Source organism: Canis lupus, chromosome 18 (genome assembly GCF_011100685.1).
Source record: "Canis lupus familiaris isolate Mischka breed German Shepherd chromosome 18, alternate assembly UU_Cfam_GSD_1.0, whole genome shotgun sequence".
Lineage (NCBI taxonomy): Eukaryota > Metazoa > Chordata > Mammalia > Carnivora > Canidae > Canis > Canis lupus.
In genome coordinates, this window is record NC_049239.1 from 52,688,386 (window position 1) to 52,707,069 (window position 18,684).

The 18,684-nt window shown below is 49.7% G+C and overlaps 1 protein-coding gene across 3 annotated transcripts; it reads left to right on the forward strand.

Annotated features, from left to right (window-relative positions):
• The first annotated feature begins 580 nt into the window (after positions 1 to 580).
• On the forward strand, positions 581 to 13,803 carry BATF2 (basic leucine zipper ATF-like transcription factor 2). 3 transcript variants are annotated; one of them, XM_038564024.1, is made up of 4 exons: positions 581 to 865; positions 7,465 to 7,745; positions 8,991 to 9,092; positions 12,163 to 13,803. In XM_038564024.1, the coding sequence occupies exons 2-4, from the start codon at positions 7,707 to 7,709 to the stop codon at positions 12,838 to 12,840; spliced, it is 819 nt and encodes a 272-aa protein (XP_038419952.1). In that variant the 5' UTR covers positions 581 to 865; positions 7,465 to 7,706; the 3' UTR covers positions 12,841 to 13,803. The 3 variants fall into 3 exon arrangements, with proteins under 3 accessions (XP_038419952.1, XP_038419953.1, XP_038419951.1); XM_038564025.1 differs by lacking the exon at positions 581 to 865 and having other exon boundaries at positions 5,373 to 7,745; positions 12,166 to 13,803; XM_038564023.1 differs by lacking the exon at positions 581 to 865 and having other exon boundaries at positions 5,376 to 7,745.
• The last annotated feature ends 4,881 nt before the right edge of the window (positions 13,804 to 18,684 follow it).

Below are 18,684 nucleotides of genomic sequence, written 5' to 3' on the forward strand. Positions count from 1 at the left end.
AGGCCTGGCCCCCACCTCTGCTGCTGAGATCTGACAGATACCAACTCCCAGACCAAGCCAACACTGAAAAGGGCATCTCCTGTGTACCTCCCTACCCCCAGTTGTACAGCGGGGGAGCTGAGGCCTACAGTGGGAGCTGGGCAGATGGCAAGGCCAGGAGAGGGCCAAGGCCTCTCGTGCCTGGATACCCACCCTCAGTTTGAAGTCCCTTTGCCTGATAGAAAGCCTCTGTTGTCTCAAATGGCAGTCTCCTCTGGCTACAAGGTGATCATCTCCCGGAAGGCATCAGGCTGGCCCCAGCCTCCAGCCACAGCAAGAGGGGCCCAGGAAGATGGGTTATCACAGTCTTTCACTGGCCATATGGGAAAACTGGGCCCCAGGGCCTGAGTGGCTTAGATGTTGAGCGCCTGCCTTAGGTCCAGGGTGTGATCCTGGAGTCCTGGGGTCAAGTCCCACGTTGGGCTCCCTGCATGGAGCCTGCTTCTCCCTCAGCCTGTGTCTCTCTCTCTGTGTCTCTCATGAGTGAATAGATAAAATCTTAAAAAAAAAAGAAAAAAGAAAACTGGGCCCCGGAGAGGGCACCTGGCTGCCCGAGGCCTCGTGCCTGTGGCACGTGAGCTGTGGATGGATCCGGTTTTCTTGGGAGCCTTTCCTGACCATTGTTCTGCATGGGGATCCCCTTTCAGCCCAGGACCTGTGGGAGGCCCCATCTTCATAGGTGCCTCATTTTTCCCCCCCGCAGACCCATAGCAGGTTTCCTCCACAGGAAGGGGGTACGTGCCCTATTCTCCCGAGGGTGCTCTGTGCCCTCATTATTTCTGCTCCGGAGCCAGGAGCCGTGAGTTGGATCCAGAGGAGTGTGAAGGTAAGAGAACCTCTCAGCCTGATTCCGCCATGTCCTTGCCCTGGGCCGAGTCCCTTCCTCTCTCCGAACCTTAATTTCCCCACAGATAAAGCAAAGAGGCTGGATGGCCAGTCTAGAATATTCTGATCATGACTTGTCAAAGATCTTGGTGCCCTTGGTGCAGCACCTGGGATGGGTCAGCTAGGCAAGCACTCTCTCGTCTCCTGTTTGGGAGACACCGGCCACACTGAAGTGGGATTTTGTGTCCTACCCCTCTCCAGCCCTCCGGGCTCTTGCTCGTGACCCTGGCTGGCTGTTTCCGTCCACCAGCCTCCAGGTAAGGCCTTCTTGCCTCTCTGAGCCTTTATAGGAACCCACACCAAAGCCAAAATGAGGGAGAGCCATTTGAGGAGTGAAAAGCCTCCCTCAAAGGTCAAGGTGACAGTCCTTCCTCTCCGGTATCTAGGATCTTAGCAGGGTACCCAGCCTGGGCTTCTCTGCCATCTGCAGTGGACAGTGGAGTGGTGACATCACAAGGGAGAGCCAGCCAGGGACACTGGGCCAAGAGGGAACTTACTGATGGCTGCTTTCTCTCTTTCTTTTTAAAAAATATTTTATTTTTATTTATTTTGAGAGAGAGAAAGAGTGTGTGTGTGTGGGGGGGGGGGGTTGGGGGAAGGGCAGAGAGAGGCAGAGAGAGAGAGAGAATTTCCAGCAGACTCCTCTCTGAGCACAGAGCCTGATGCGGGGCTTGATCCCATGATCCCAAGATCATGACCTGACCGAAACCATGAGTTGGACACTCAACCCACTGAGCCACCCAGTGGGTGACTGCTTTCCATATGTGGTTTCATTGAGACTGCTCTGGCAAAAGAGGGTATTATTCTCATTTTACAGACAAGGAAACTGAGACCCAAAGAAACCATGGGCCATGTCTAAGGTCACACAGCTGGAAGTGGCAGTGCAGGGATTTAAACCTTAGACTGCCTGGGACTAGGACCACCTGGAAAACCCAGGAGCTGTTGTCACCAGGGTCACATCCTGCAGAACCCTGGGCGGCTTGCTGACTCTAGGCTCTAGCACTCAGTTGTTTATTATTTATACTCCCTGACCACTTCCAAAAGTTTGAATCAGTTTCCTGGAAAGATGTGTATGTGAAAGGAATAGCCGAGAATCAGCAGCACAAAGCTTTGGGGGCAGCCAAGGGCCCGGCAGGACGAAGGATGGACACATATAGCAGCTCCTACTAACAACCGATCAGTGACAGCGTCACAGAACCCTGGGGAAGTCACCTGGTTCCTGGGAAGCCTGGATATTTGCAGATTGCAGCTTGTGGAGCACTCACAGGGTACTGTGCTGAAGTGAAAGTCAGTCCTCTCCTCCCTCTGCCCTGGGGAGTCCCCACAATGTCACGGCCCTAATCCCTGCACAGCATTCATTTCATCTGGAGTCTTCCCCTTGCCCAGCCTCTGCTTTCTCACCCATGGGTCCCTGTGAAACAATGGAAAGAGGGTGTAGGGTCGGTGTCAGAGACACATGGGGGCATTGAGTCCATCCCACCTGGGGATGCGACTCTGCAAAGGGATATACTGCTAGGAGCAGCTTCCTCATATCTGAATTTGAGCCAAGGTGGTGGCATCAGCCCAGTATCCGTTCCCTCTTCTGCCAACAGCCTTTGGGGGTTGCCCTTCCCTCACCCCTAGTCCCTAGGGCTGACCCTTCCTCCTAGGCTCCAGGATGGGCGGGGACCCCAGCCTTGCCTATCTTACTTTATCTCCTGGCCACAGTAACTGATCAGGAATAGCTACATGATTTAAGCCAAACCAAGTTCTGGCCCTTTGTTGGGAAAGTGGCAGAGGTGGAGGGATGCACTCTCCTCATGGTCATCTTACTAGAACAGTGAGGATGAGACACTGGCTCTTGAGGAAATTGTTTGGGCATTGTGATCCAGCTGTGCATGAAGCTGGTACACTCTAGACTTGTCTGTCAGTAACTTAAGCTTGAGTTTAGATCATTTAGAAAACCAAGAATCCTCCTATTGATGATACTCCTTTATAAGCATGAGAAATTTTGAGCAATTTTCATCAAATATTAAGTGCTTCTGCTTACACATGGGCACCAACACTTTTTTCCCACTAAAAATATATTATATTGGAAAAAAAAAGTCATCCATCATGTACTCCACCATTTTTTTCTTAAATAATAATGAAATAAAATACAAGCCTTTGGTTGGGTGAACAAAAATTTATCAAATATTTATTGAGTGCCTTTGTTAGAAGTTTAACAGATGTTTATGTGACTCTCTGTTGCCGGGCGCTGTTCTAGCCCTTTGCAACTATTACTTCATCAAATCCTTATATTATTATGCCCATTTGAGAGAGGGGCATGAAGAGTTAAATGACTTGCCCGAGATCAAGTTCCAGGTCCCAGGATGGAGCCTGTCCACCCTCCGATGTCCTTGCTAAAGAGTTTCTTCAGTGGAAAGATCTCCCCAGTAGGAAGTGCCCTCTGCGGCCATAGACTCCCTGTCCCACCCTGCCAGCTGACCTGCTGGGTGTGTGTCTTACACCCCGGTGGGTTGTGGGCTTGTACCAGCTGAGGTTTAGCTCTTAAGTTGCAAGTGGGAAGTCGATAGCCTCAGTCCCACTAGCAGCCTCTTGGTCTCTTTCTCTGCTATCCACCAGCTGAAGCTCCCCCAAGAATACCAGGCCTCAAATAAGGGGTACACAGGGTGGGGAGACCTAGAAAGAGAATCCTCATTCCTGGACATCTGGAGATCCCCAGCATCTCTCCAAGCCTGGAAGGTGTGGAAAGGAACTGAGATGGGCTTCTCCCAAACCAGCTGTGTGACTGCATCCTCACTGTGCCTCAGTTTCCTCACCAGTAAAATAAGGAGGTTGGTCAAGGAGAGTTCCCCCCACCCCAGGAAGCCAGGGCAGGCCCAGTAGGAATGAGTAATTCAGAAATTTCTTTACTCATCAAGAAGGCTTTTGGGGTTTCTGGCAAGCTGTCTGCAGGACTTGTATTCATTTATTCATTAGCTGAACACCTATTATGCGGAGGCAGTGTTTGAGACCCTGGGGATACTTCAGAGGGTGAGAAGGGTAATGACTTTGTTGCCCAAGAGCTCACTCTGTAACTCTGGTTTAGGGAGGCCTCCCAGCCTTCACCCTTGGGGGCTGCTGGCTTTAAACTGGATGATCAGGAGCACCTGGGTGGCTCAGTGATTGAGCATCTGCCTTCGGCTCAGGTCATGATCCCTGGGTCCTGGGATCGAGTTCTGCATTGGGCTCCCCACAGGAAGCCTGCTTCTCCCTTTGCCTATGGCTCTGCCTCTCTCTGTAGATTTCTCATGAATAAATAAAATCTTAAAAAATAAAAATAATAAAAAAAAATAAACTGGAGGATCAGGCCCTTCCACACTGCCTGTGGACAAGAGAGGTGTGTCCTCCCTCCAGCCCTGCCGCCTCCCTCCAGGCCACCTGGCATTAGTCTCTCCAGGCATTAGTCTTATCACCTTCTAAGTAAGAGGTTGGACCGCATGACCCCAAAGCCTGCCCTGCCAGCATGGGAGGCTGTCCACCCCTTGGGGAAGCCATGCACAGCCATTCATGGTTAAACATTACCCATCCCGTGTCCCTCATCCCTGCCACTCCTCAGGGAGAGCAAGCCATAAACGCTGCCTCCTCCAGACTTCCTCCAGGGCTGTAGCCTCCTGAGAGGGGCCAAAGGCACACTTGCTGACTGCTGACTGTGTCCTTTCCACCCAAAGCTAGAGTCTGCAGAGGAAAAGACAGGAGGTCCAAGCCTGGGGCTGGGGGCTGAGGTGGAGAGTAATTGGGCCCTAGCCACTGGCCCCCTGCCACACAGATTCTTTTTTTCTTGGTTGTATCATGTGTGTGGCTTCTCCAGATCCTTCCCTGTGGAGCTCATGGACTGGTTTAATGAGTCCCTTAGGTGCCTGCCTCAGGCAAGATGACCTGGCCCTCTTGGTTTCCGAGAAACAAAAATCATCCAGAGAAATTGAGGCAGCCCACTGAATGGGGGTGCTCCACTGTAGTCTCTGCTCCCAGGCTCCTTTCAAGCAAGGAGGGCCAGGCCCAACTGTTATGCCAAATCCACCCACCTGGGCATTTAAAATGATGAGCCTTCGTTAATCCTGTGTTCTCACAAATCTCACTACTGGGAACGGATTCTAGGGGGAAGCACTTTACAATATACAAAGTGCTTCTTCTCAGCTCATTCTTTTTTTTTTTTTAATTTTTTATTTATTTATGATAGTCACAGAGAGAGAGAGAGGCAGAGACATAGGCAGAGGGAGAAGCAGGCTCCATGCACCGGGAGCCCGACATGGGACTCAATCTCGGGTCCCCAGGATCACACCCTGGGCCAAAGGCAGGCGCCAAACCGCTGTGCCACCCAGGGATCCCCCCCTTTTTTTTTTTTAAGATTTTATTTATTTATTCATGAGAGACACAGAAAGAGACAGAGGCAGAGACCCAGGCAGAGAGAGAAGCAGGCTCCATGCAGGGAACCCGACATGGGACTCGATCCTGAGTCTCCAGGATCACGCCCTGGGCTGAAGGTGGCACTAAACCGCTGAGCCACCAGGGCTGCCCGGCTCATTCTTTTCCATCTTCAAAACAACTTTGTAAAATGGGTACGGTCTCTTTGTCATCTGCAGTGTACATGTGACAACGTTGAGGCTCCTGGTCATCGACCTTTAAGTGCCAAGTATCAGAGTCAAGTCTGACTCTAAAGCCTAGAGCAGTTGCCTGCCCAATTCCAGGCAGAGCAAGCCGGTGGTCACTCTCCATGCCCTGCTCAGGACAGACATCACTAATCAATCGTGGCATGGCAGATGCTGCCACTCACCTGCAGGGCTCTTTCCTAAGAAGCTCGGACGCAGCAGCTGTGAACTCCTCCACACAGCATTGCAGGACACCATTACCTATTGGAAGATCACATCTACACTATTTGCCATCCCTGTGATCTCACAGCATCAGCCATGAGCCCTGAGGACTCAGGCACTATCCCCAGGTGCTCTAGTCACCAGACCACGGAACCCTGGGCACTGCACATCTAGTTACTATGTTCCAACTGGGGTTACTGGCTCCTCTGTCTCCCAAACAGATGTCCCGTCCAAGCATGGTCTCTGTTAGAGAAAACACCATGCGGGTTTGCCTGAGGTTTCAGGCCTTGCTAGGTCGTTAATAGAGGTTTTTATTAGGAAACAGTTCAGGTATACCCCAACATGTGGATAATAATTTTACCATAGAGTTTAAGCTACAAAACACCACAGACATAACTGAAATCCCTGTGTGTCCCCCTTGGTGCACCCTGCCCCACACCACCACGTTCTGAATTTTGTATTTCTCATTCACATGCATATTTTTTAGACTTTTATTACATATATACATATCCATATTATTAAACCCTACAGAAATGATGTTGTTCAGATTTCGTTGCAGCTTGTGTTTTTCAAACAACTGGACATGACAGACTCTCAGGCATGATGCTAAGTGCACCTTTGAATTGCCCACCAGATCAAAATTGCAAATATTTGTTGAATTCTTTTTTTTTTTTTAATTTATTCATTCGAGAGAGAGAGAACATAAGCAGGGTGAGCAGCAGAGGGAAAGGTAGAAACAGACTCTTCGCTGGGCGGGGAAGCCAATGCAGGGCTCCACCTCAGAACACTGGGATTGTGACCTGAGCCCTTTGCAGGTCTAGACTGCAGCCACCCAGGCGCCCCTGTTTGTTGAACTTTTATTCTGCACCAGGCATAGTTGCAAGCGCCTTGCCTGCCTCAACTCACTTCATGTTCACGACAGAATTATTTTCATCCCCACTTTATAGATTTGAAAACAAAGGCATAGAAAGGTGAAATTATGTACCCAAGTCACATAGCTTGGAAGCTGTTCTCCTAACTGCTAGACATCACTCTCTCTACTGCTGCGTGGTCTGTTGAATGAAAACACAGTAATTTATCCATCTGTTCTCCTATTTAAGGGGCATTGCTTATTTTTGCACACTCGCCTCAACATGGGCTCAGAGGGTTTGGAGGTGGTTGTATTATCTTGCTTGGTTCCTACATGAAGCTGTGAGTAGATATTTGTGCCATCCCCCTACATCCTTCAGAGATGAGGAAACTAAGACTCAGAGAGGTTGAATCACATTCTCAAAACAGCACAGCTCCAACGGGCCAGAGATGGGCTGTGAACCTGGATTCCTTTTTTTTTTTTTAAAGATTTTATTTATTTATTCATGAGAATACACAGAGAGGAGAGAGAGAGAGAGAGAGAGGCAGAGACACAGGCAGAGGGAGAAGCAGGCTCCATGCAGGAAGCCTGATGTGGGACTCGATCTCAGGTCTCCAGGATCATGCCCTGAGCTGTAGGCGGTGCTAAACTGCTGAGCCACCGGGGCTGCCCCTGGATTCCTATAATTCCAGAGCCCAGAGGCTCTCCCATGTCCCATATGAGCCCTCGGTTCCCCATCAGCTTTGCCTCTTGGCTTTGCACCTGGCAGCCTGCCCTCCCTCCCCCAGAACACCCTCCTGGTAACAGGATTTTGGTCTCCCCTCCTCTGGCCATTATCCCTTGTTGTTCTCCTTTCAGAGAAGGGGCCCAACCGGAAGGCCAGTTCGTGTTAGGAAATTCCAGCCACGTGAGCCAACCCGAGCCAGGGATTCTGAGCAGCCAGTGGCTTTAGAAGAAACTGAAACTGGGTTTGCTGGGGGCGGAGTGGTCACCAGGGATTTAAAAGAGCTGCCACTTCCTTGGGCCCCCAGAGGGCACTGGGAGGTCACAGTGACAGAGGGATACCTGAACCGAGCCTCTGCCCACCCCCTGCCTGAGCCATGCACCTCTGCAGGGACAATGAGCTTCTGCCCAGGACGGTGAGTACAGGGAACCAGGGACAGGGGATGAGAAGGGGCCAAATATCCCCAGTTCCCAGGCAGGGAGGGATGTGGTCAGAGCTTCTAGTCCCTGCTCTGTACATAGAGGTGGTGTGATTGTGGGCTCCACATACCCCCTTTCTGGGCTTCAGTTTCTCCAGGTGATTGAAATGAGGGCTTTCTGGCTCTCAAATTGCATAGCCAGGCTCCAGTGTAGAATGCAGCCTCCTGAATAATGTGTCTCCTAACCCTAACCCTTCCCTCATTGCCCTTATGGGAGCATTCTCTCCCCTCCCCAAATTCTCTACCTTGGCTCCCCTTGGAGGCCCTGCTCCTCATCTAGGACCCAAGGACCAGAATCCCACCCCTTGCTATCCACTGCAAGTCTTTCCCCCAGGCTCTAGTGTCTTGGCACTTCCAGCACCTGGAATGGGCCTGTTGTGACCATGAGCAGCATAGGGTTTTCAGCCAGGGAGGGCAAGGTCTTGCCTGAGCTCCCTACAGTCAGAATACAGCCCCAGAGTGACATAGAGGAGGGGGATTTGGACTGTGGGGTCTCCAACATTCTCTCTTGCCTGACCTTCCAAAACTTTGGGCATTTAGGTTAAATATTTTGTGTAAGTTTCATGGATCTCCTAATGTGGGGTCCAGGGAATTGGGAGGGCACCTCTGGGAAGCTCTGAGTCCACTCATGCATTTTTGCCTGTTTTATTTGCTCTTCTGTCCCCCTAGCTCAGCACCTGGCACATAGTAGTTGCTGAATAAATATTCATTGAGTAACTGAATATCAGCTTTGGGTCAGAGCTGAGCACGGGCTCATGGAGCTGAACCAGACCATGGCCCTACCCTTAATGATAAGCTCGTGGCTGCTTTATGGCCCGTGAGGAAGGCACCAGTGCCTCTCTGTACAGATGAGGCAGCTGGGCTCAGAGAAGGGAGTGATTTTCCCAGAGCCAGATGGCTGCTAAGGAGAGTGTGGGTGTCAAGTCAGTTCTGTCTGCGTTCCCATTGAGGCTTTGGGCTTCTCCGTTTGTCCTTCCCCATCGTGAGCTGTAAGCAGGACGTGTGGGTGAGGCAGGTGTTTCCACAAAGGTGTGCCATGCGAGCGATGCTGCATGTGGGTGCCCAGGGAGCTGCCAGAGGAGACCTCTAGGAGAAAGGAGACCTTCAGGGAATTGAACTGGGAAGGGTGTAGCTTTACAGCACCTGCCAGGACCCCTGAGCCCTCTGCCTCACACCCTACAGGACCCCGAGGAGCATCAGAGGCTGAAGAAGAAACAGAAGAACCGCGCAGCCGCCCAGCGCAGCCGGCAGAAGCACACAGACAAGGCAGATGCCCTGCACCAGGTGGGGTCCTTTCCCTACCCTGTCTCCCCTTACCTGGCCTGGTCCCCTCTTCTCCATCCCTAACTCCATGTGAGCAGCTCCCCCTCCATTGCTGTATGTTTCCAGGTCACCTGAGTTTGAGAGAGGTGCTGACATGCACTGGGCTCTAGGGACACAGAGGTGTGTCTGCGGCCCAGCCCTGTACTTGAGGCGCCCCAGATCTAGGGAGAGGAGACAAGCATGCACCCTATGAGAAACTGGTTCAGGTTAAGATGGGCTGGCTTTAGAGTCCCAGCCGTGGCATTTGTAGCTACAAGTCACTTCCTTCGCTGAGCTTCACCGTCCTCATCCAAAAAACCAGAACAATAATCCTTGCCCACTGGCAGGACCCTCATGGAGGCTAAAGGAGGTAAAAGAGCCCAGTAGGGGTGCAGGAGGGCTCCACTACACTTGCCTCTTAATCTTGGATGGTAACTTGACCTTGGATGGTAACCTGACCCTTGGAGCTTTTCTTCTTCCTCTGGGCAGAGAGAAAGGACATCACTGGTTCCATCCCAGGGAAAGGATTAAGAGCTGGGCTTAGGACCTGGCCCTTGGGAAGGCTGCATACGCCTTAGCGCCTTAGCTTATGAGTGAAATTCCCAGCCCTCCATGCCTAAGGCTCTGCCCTGTCTGCGAGGCCCCCCCATCCACCCTCCTCCCCTAACGGCCCACATCCTCTTCTCCCTGTTCTTTCACTGAGCAAGCACATCCAGCCCAGGGCCTCTGCAGAGACTCTCCCCTCTATCCTCAGACCACAGTCTGGCTAGATCCTCCCTTCTTTCCAGCTGTTTGGTTTAAACATTACCTCTGCAGAAGTGCCTTTCTAAGCCACGTGATCTAAAGAGCTGAGTACTTATTACTCTGCTCTACTTTTCTTCTTAGGCCTGAACTTTGATTACATGTGTAGAGGTCCGTTGCTTGTCTTCCTCACCAGACTGGAAGTGCCATGAAGTCAGGGAACTATGTGCTCCTGCTCTTTCCTTTTCCCCATCACCTGAAACAGTGCCCAAAAAAGAGAAGGAACTCAGTCATGCCCTGTGGAGCAGATGCTGGTGTCAAAAGAAAGTGCTCTAGGAGCACATAGCTGGGGCAACACACAGGTAGTGGCATCAGAGTGATGACAGAGAGGGAGTCTGAGCTGGTCTTGAAGGACGCATAGGAGTTTTCCAAACGATTGAAGGTAAGAAAAAGCATTGCCAGCAAATGAAGTAGGGTTGGCCTGGACATGAGGAAGCAGCACCTAGTACACTGTATGAGTGAGGACCAGGATAATGCCTGCCTGGCAGGGGTAGAGACTTCATGCATTCATGTGTTCATTCCTTCCGGAAAGGCCTATTGAGTGTCTCCTGTGTGACAGGTACAGTTCTAAGCATCCGTGATACATCTGTGAACGCAGCAGACAAAAGCCTACCCCACACTCTCTAGGGCTTGTATTTTCATTGGGGAGTCAGACAGACAAATAAATTATCCATGAGGGATTGGGGAATGTCAGCTGGTGATAAGTGGTGTGGGGCCAAATGCAGCAGGGACAAGGCAAGGGAGGGCGGGGGGAGTGATGGAAACCTAACTGGGGAGGCCTTCCCTGAGGAGGTGACCTTTGAGCAGCCTGGAGGTGGCAAATGAATGAAGGAGGGAACCATCAAGTGATTCCGTTTCTGCAGGTAAATTGAAGCCTTTGGAAAATTTAGGTGATTGGTGACCTAGTGATAATGTTTTAAAAACATCATTCCCCTTGCAGAGACCAGCCTGGAAGTCGGGCTGCTAGTGGCTTTGAGGCCTGTTAGAACTTTGAGTTAAAAAAAAAAAGAACTTTGAGTTCATGCCCTAAGCAGCATTTTTACATAAAACACCCTTGTGGGTTCTCTGTTTAAAAACTGTCCTGGAAGGGCTCAGTCAGATAAGCATCTGGCTCTTGGTTTCGGCTCCGGCCATGATCTCATGGGCTGTGAGGCGGAGCCCCGCATGAAGCCTGGAGTCTAGGGCCCTGTGCTAGACAAGGAGTCAGCTTGAGATTGCGTTTCTGCCCCACCCCACCCCCGCACACACGCACGCACCCACGCAGTCTCTCTCTCTTTCTCAAATACATGAAAAAAAGAAAAAAATAAATAACAATTGTCCACAAAAGGGATGAGGTTGGGAAGGGAACCAGAGGAAGTCACTCAGCCTTAGTTGCTGTGGAAAAAAAGTTCTTTCATTGCTGTCAGTATAAATGGTTGTTTTGAGCTGCATGCTAACTCTCAGTGGGTTCTCAGAACCTGGAGTCCAGAAGAACAGAGCTTACCAGATGCTGATTCAGGGGTGCCGAATAGAACATACCAGTGCTGCCACCCTGTGAAATACTACTCTGGGCTCCTCTCACAGTGCCTCAGTGAATAAGTTCTGGGCACTGGGGAGGTCTGATAGTGGCATGAAGCAGCCTAGAGGTGTGCAAGACAGAATGACCTCTAGGTTGTCATGACAAGTTCAGGATTAGGCCAGGGGAGAAGGTGCTGGCAGTGTCCAGGTAGAGGAGATGGGAAATGTGGTGAGGAAGCAGAGTTCACTTGAGGGACAGAAAGTTAAGGGGAGCTGGAAAAGTCAGAGAGATCAAGCTGGTGGTGTGAGCTGGGGCAGCTGTGCCCAGGGAGGCGGGGAAGTCTTTAAAGGACTTTAATGTTCAGTTGATGATATAATTGCCAAATGGTTCCTCTGGGCCAAGAAAACAGAGTGGTTTCAGAGGCGCCCCAGTTAGGAGGCTGGTGGGGTTCTCAGGTGAGTGGACTTGGCTGGCTTGGTAGAGACCAGCTGGCTTAGGGAACTGGTGGCAAGGATGCACAGCAGGCCAATCTGAGCCCTGGTAGAATGGCCTCAGGGGTAGAATGGACAGGGTGGGCTGGGTAGTTGTGCAGAGTTGGCCAGAGAGGAGCCAAGGGGCCCTAGTTCAGACATTTGGATGGCAGCAGTATCTTTCTCCCTAAGTTAAGGACTCTGGAGACAGGGGACAGGACTCATGCTGGGCTCTGGATGCTGGCTGACATCCCCTTCCCCACCCATCTGCTTCTGCCCCCAGCAGCACGAGACACTGGAGAAACACAACCATGTGCTGCGGAAGGAAATCCAGGCCCTGCAGACGGAGCTGCTGTGGTGGAGCCGGACCCTGCATGCCCATGAGTGCCGGTGCCGGATGGACTGTGCCACCTGGTTGGCTCCAGTGACCCCTGGCCGCTGGGCCCAGACCCAACAGCCCCCGGACCCTGTGCCCCACGGACAACATGGCTGCCAGGAGCAGCTGGGCCTATTTCAGACCCCAGTCTCTTCTCCCTTGGCTCACCGGCTCTCTCCAGATCCACAGCCTCATAGTTCACCTAGCCTCCCCCTGTCCCCTTTGCCCTCTCTGTCACTTGGCTCCACTGAGCTCACCGCACCTCCTGCCCAACTGTCCCCTAGCCCCATCCAGTCAGCCTCACCCATTGGCTCCAGCCTGCTGAGGCCTTCCTGCAATCTCGACACTCTACTGCCCAGCCCCTCAGCCCAACCTGCCCCTCTACAGCCCCCTGTGATGGAGCACCCCACCAGAGGGAAGCTGGGCCCTGACAGCCTCTCAGCTGCCCTGGGGCTGGCCTGCCTGGAGGGTGGGGAGCACAAACCAGCGTTATTGGCAGCAGACCAACAAGGGCTGGGTGTGGATCCCAGCCCCCACCTACTCTTGGCCTTCCCCCTGCTCTCCTCTGCTCAAATCCACTTCTAAGGCATCCCTGGGAGCTGAGCTAGCCCCTTCCTTGGGCTGAAGTGGCAGCCTCAGCACATAGGCATCTCCTCCCTTACCATTGGCAGTTGCCTCTCTTGGCTGACCAGCTGACCCGGCATTTCACCAGGAAAAGAAAGTCATCGCTGCTGCCCAGCACTCTACCAGGCCCTGTCACAGCCATTATCTTATTTTGACTTCATGGTCATTCAAAATCCGGATTATCACTCCACTTTTTAGATAAAGGAGACAGTGGCCAGAGAAGCCATGTGACGTGCCCAAGGTCACACAGCCTTTTTTTGGACCTGAAATACTACCATCTCCTCCTTCTCCTGGTGGGATACCCTAGGAGTATCTCCTGGTCTAGGCACCCTAGGAGTTGAAGTCCTAGAAATTGGGGGCTGGTGTGAGAAGGTTTAAGTGCTGGGAGTGGGGAGGAGCTTTTTCTTCTGGTTTGTCATTCCCAGGGCCACAGAGCCCTGCAGTTCCTGAAACCTCGCCCTAGCTGGGGCTAGTCCAGAGTTCAAGCCTGGATGGGGAGAGGCCAATCAGGAGCCCAGAAGTGGACTCTTTCTTCCCTAGCAGTGCTTTCAGTGCCAAGGAACTGAACCTGTGGGTTGGATTTGCGGAGAAGCCTGGAACAGTCTCCCCAGGGATTTCTGCAGGAGGGGCACCCATAGCCATACCAAGACCTCTGGGAGATTCTCCAGGGTCAGCTCTGAGGGCTATTCCCAAAGAGCCCCCTCCTTCTCCCAGGCTAGAGGTCAGAGCAGCAGTATCTGGTGGGGTGGGGGCATGGGGGACCGAGTTCTTTATAAGGGACCAGAGATGAGAAACTCCAATTCATCACCCAGATTTTCATACACCTGTAAACAAACACTATGCTAGTATTTGATACACTCCAGGATGCTGAGGACAAGTCTCAGCACACATGTTATAGCAAATAAAGTGTTTTCCAATTCTTTTTGCTTTGGTCAGCTCTTTAAAGCTCTGGTTGTACTCTGCACAGTTGAAACTGAAGAGCCTTTGAAAAAAGAGGGAATAGTCTAGAGTTTAGAGGTGGGCAATCCTTCGTGGGCCTCCCAATCTAGCCCTCTCCTTATATTGCAAATGAGGAAGCTGAGGCCCAGAGACAGGATGGACGTGCCCAGGGCCACACAGCTAGAGCAGGTGTGATGGTTGCAGGATTATGGAGGATGCCAGAGCCAGGGTCACCACAGGTTCATGGAGAGCGGACTGATGGGAGGAAAGCCAAGGTGCTTTTGATTGGAAGTCAGCTGGAGTCTGGGACAAGAGTTGATACAATGTACCATGGACCAGGACCCAACGAGGAGCAGGGTGTGTGTGTGAGGATATTGTGGTCTGGCTTGTGTCCACATACCCTAAAATTTATCAGATACTGTACTGTTTTACTTGGATTAACTCCAGGTTATGCCTCTAAAAACTCAGGTAGGTGTGGTTACTATTCCAACTGTTCAGGAGGGGAAACTGAGGCCTAGGAGTGTTAAGCAACAAGCCTAAGGACACATAGCTAGGAAGTGGTACAGACTTGATGTGACATCAGGAGACTTAGACACAGATGATCCTGCCTTCTACCTACCTCATACTCCTCCTGTAAGCCCAGCTTGATGGGGTCAGGAAGTGCTAATAGACATGACCCAAGGAGTTAAAACCCTCCCTTAAGCTCAAAACATAAGAGAGAGGGGTGACTAAATTAACGTGGGTACACTCCTATAACGGGCTGCTGAAGAGGTGCTAGGAATAAAGAATGCTTTGAAGAATAGTTAATGAGTTTGGAAATGCTCACAACACAGGAGGCAGAATAAAATAGAAAGTGTAACTGTCACTATAGTTTGGTATTATGTTTCCTTAAAATATAAAAGGAAAAGGAGTGGGAGGAGATGTTGTAGGTTCTTGAGAAAGGATATGAGCTAATATCTGTGAATCCTCAAATTTGTAAATAGCATGAGGCTTCCACATGGTCGAATATATCCTAGGAATTTATATCTGAGTGTATCTATCACTGCAAAACAAATTGCTCCAAAACTTAGTGGCTTAACTGACAAATGTTTTACTATCTCAAAGTTTTTGTCGGGGAAAATCTGGGTACAGCTTAGATGGGGGCATCTGGTTCAGGATCTTCTTCCACAGGCTCTAAAATGTTGGCCAGGAAAAACGACAGCAAAAACAATAAAGTGGTGGCCAGAGCTGCGTCATAAGAAAGCTCAACTAGGGCAGGGAGGTCAGCTTCCAAGCTCACACACAAGGTTGTTGGCAGGCTTCAGTTCCTTGAGGACTGCTGGACCAGGGACCTCAGGTTCTTGTAGGCTATTGGCTGGAGAGATTAGTTCCTTGCCACATGGGCCTCCCCACAGGGCAGGTTGACATAGGAGGTGGCTTCCCTCAGAGCAAGAAATCTAGAGAGTGAGAAAAGATGAACAATACAGAAGCCATGACATTTCAGAAATAACACCTTGACACTTTTACTGTATTGTATCCCTAGCCCAGGCCTGAGAGAAGGGGATGATACAATGGCATAATAACCAGAAGAGGGGGATCATTGGGGAACATACATTGTAAAGGCTGCCTACCATCCTTGGTAAGAACCAGCACTTTCTTGGATCCCTTCTTTTTCCTTTTGTCACCAGCAGAGCAAATAGCTAGCTAGCTAGCTCTCTTTGGGGAGGTCATTTTTCAGAAGGAAACTATTTGACCCCTTAGTAGCAGTGGCAATACCTCTATCAATGATCTGGTGGGTTTGAGGTTGCAGCAAGGTCGTTGGCTAAACTCACAGCCCCAAGTTAGTCTTGCAGCAAGCACAATGCAGACACTTCCTCCTCCGAATGACCTTTGAAGTGACGCATGGACAGTCAGTGCTGAGATAGCAAGTATGTGCGGGCCAAGAGTCTTCTACGCTTTGAAAAGTAATCACTCACTGGAGGACTAAAGTTTAAACTCAATTTAAACTCTTTTAGCAAAAAAAAAAAAAAAAAAAAAAAAACCCTCTTTTAGCTTCTGAGATTCACCTCTGTACCCAGTTGAATGATGATTCCATAAAAGATATGTCCACCCAGGACCTATGAATGTGACCTTATTTGGAAAAAGGATCTTTGCAAATGTAATTAAGTTAAGGATCTTAAGATGAGATCATTGTGGATTATCCAGGTGGATCCTAAATTTAATGACCAATAAAAGGAGGTCATCAATAATGGGAAGAAAAGGTGCAAGAGGAGGCCTTGTGGAGACAGAGGTAGAGATTGGGGTTAGGAAGCCCTAAGCCAAGGAACATCTGGAACCACCAGAAGCTAGAAGAGGCAAAGAAGGCTTCTCCCTGTGGCCTTCCAAAGGAGTGGGGAAGCAGGGAGAACAGCAAGGAGGCTGTTGCAGCTGTCCATGTGAGTGATGGTGGTAGTCATGACCAAGGTGGTAGTGGGGAGGTGCTAAGGAGAGTATGCTTTGTAAATATAGCTGGTGGGACATGTTCATGGATTGGATTAGGGAAAAGGGAGTGAGGAAGGATGGTGCTGTGGTTGGGGGCCTGAGTAGTTGGTGGCTGCTAGTTCCAAAAAGCAAGAAATATTGGAAGAGGAGCTGTTTGGAGAGTGTAGGGACAAGATCAGTATCCCTGTCTTGGCAATGTTAAATTTGAGATGCCTATTTGTCATCCAACTAGATAGAAAAGAGTTTAGAGATCAGGGTAATGGTTGAGACTGGGTATATAAATTTAGAAGCCAGCAATGTAAAAATGGGTGAGTGGACAATGGAGACTCAACAAGGTGACCTCTGAGGATCCTTGCAGCTGTGACTCTATGAGGACTTCTTCTTATGCCCCCAGACTCTCTCACCCTGGCATACCTTCCCTCATCACTCTGGCATGCCCAGAATCTGCCTCCCATCTTTTTACTTTAGATGCTTTTTCCTCTAGGAAGCCTCCTGTGATCTTCCAAAGTAAAAATGACCCCCTTTTACTCAGGTTCTTTATCACACCCATCTATCATTTTCTTTCTTGCATGACTGAGCCTTCCTATCTTTTATCTCCCTCGATGGCAGCAACCAGTCTGGCACATCATGAATTCTTTTTCTTTCTTTCCTTTTTTCTTTCTTTCTTTCTTTCTTTCTTTCTTTCTTTCTTTCTTTCTTTCTTTCTTTCTTTCTTTCTTTCTTCTTTCTTTTTCTTTCTTCTTTGATTTTATCTATTTATTCATGACAGACACACAGAGAGAGCCAGAGACACAGGCAGAGGGAAAAACAGGCTCCCAGCAGGGAGCCCAATGCGGGATTCTATCCCAGGACCCCAGGATCATGATCTGAGCCAAAGGCAGACACTCAACCACTGAGCCACCCAGGTGCCCCTACTTTTTTTCTTTTTAAAAGATTTTATTTTTAAGTAATCTTTACACCTCACATGGGGTTAAAGCTCATAATCCCAAGATCAAAAGTTGCATGCTGAGCCAGCCAGGCACCCCAACATCATGAGTATTTTAAATGGCCCATGCATTGGGAGGCAGTAAAGCATGATAGTTATTGGAGCTTGAGCTCCAACACCACACAGGATGGAATTCATGTCCCAGCTCCACTACTTCCTGGCTTAACTTCTTCAGGCCTCAGTTTCTCAACTGAAAAATGTACCACATTCCACCCAGTGTATATATGTATGTGTGTATACATATCCATATATACATGCATATGTAATATATATAATGGAAAGGCATATGTTCATCTAAAGCTATGAGCAAGAATGTTTCTATCAGCAATATGCATAGTGGCAGAAAACTGGAAACAACTCAAATGCCCTTCAGCAGTAGAATGAATAAATTGCAGAATGTTTTACACAGGGTAATGCTATATTGCAACAAGGGTAAATACACTACAGCTATCTAGAAGGATATGAAAAAACTTCACAAACATAATGTTGGCCTATAGAAGACAGACACAAAAGAGAAGGCAATTTGTATGATCCACTTATATAAATTTCAAAAGTAGGAAAAAAGTAATCTATGCTGTTAAAAGTCAAGGTTGGGGCCACCTAGGTGGCTCAGTGGTTGAGCGTCTGCCTTTGGCTTAGGTCATGATCCTGAGGGATCGAGTTCCAAATCAGGCTCCTTGCAGGGAGCCTGCTACTCCCTCTGCCTGTGTCTCTGCCTCTCCTGTGTGTCTCTTATGAATAAATAAATAAAATCTAAAAAAAAAAAAAAGTCGAGGCAGTGGTTACAATGGGAGGACAGCACCTAGAAGGAGAGATGAAGGGCCTTCTTGGGTGCTAATAATGTTCTATTTCTTGATCTTCATTTTGGTTCACTGTATGAAATACATTCACTGTATGTATCATTAAGCTGTATGTTTATGATCTGTGCTCTTCTTCATTATGTCTGGTAGACATCAGTAAAAAGAAGCTGAATATAAGGGATCCCTGGGTGGCGCAGCGGTTTGGAGCCTGCCTTTGGCCCCGGGGCGTGATCCTGGAGACCCAGGATCGAGTCCCACGTCGGGCTCCCGGTGCAATGGAGCCTGCTTCTCCCTCTGCCTGTGTCTCTGCCTCTCTCTCTCTCTGTGTGACTATCAAAAATAAATAAAAATTAAAAAAAGAAGCTGAATATAAGGAGCATATCACAGTCTCTGGCACTTATTAAGTGCTCAATAAATGCTAGTTATCACAAATGAATGAATGAAATAACCCATGCCTTGCCTTCCAGTGAAATCTATTAGCAATCAGAACCATGGACAGATCAGAGTCTGCTCTCAAGGAAAGCTGAAGGGAAAGAAAATTGATCTTAGGTCAACTACAAAGGACTGGAAGCAGGAGAGAATCTGAGACCTTTCCTCTTGGATTAGTGCATCAGTGCCTTC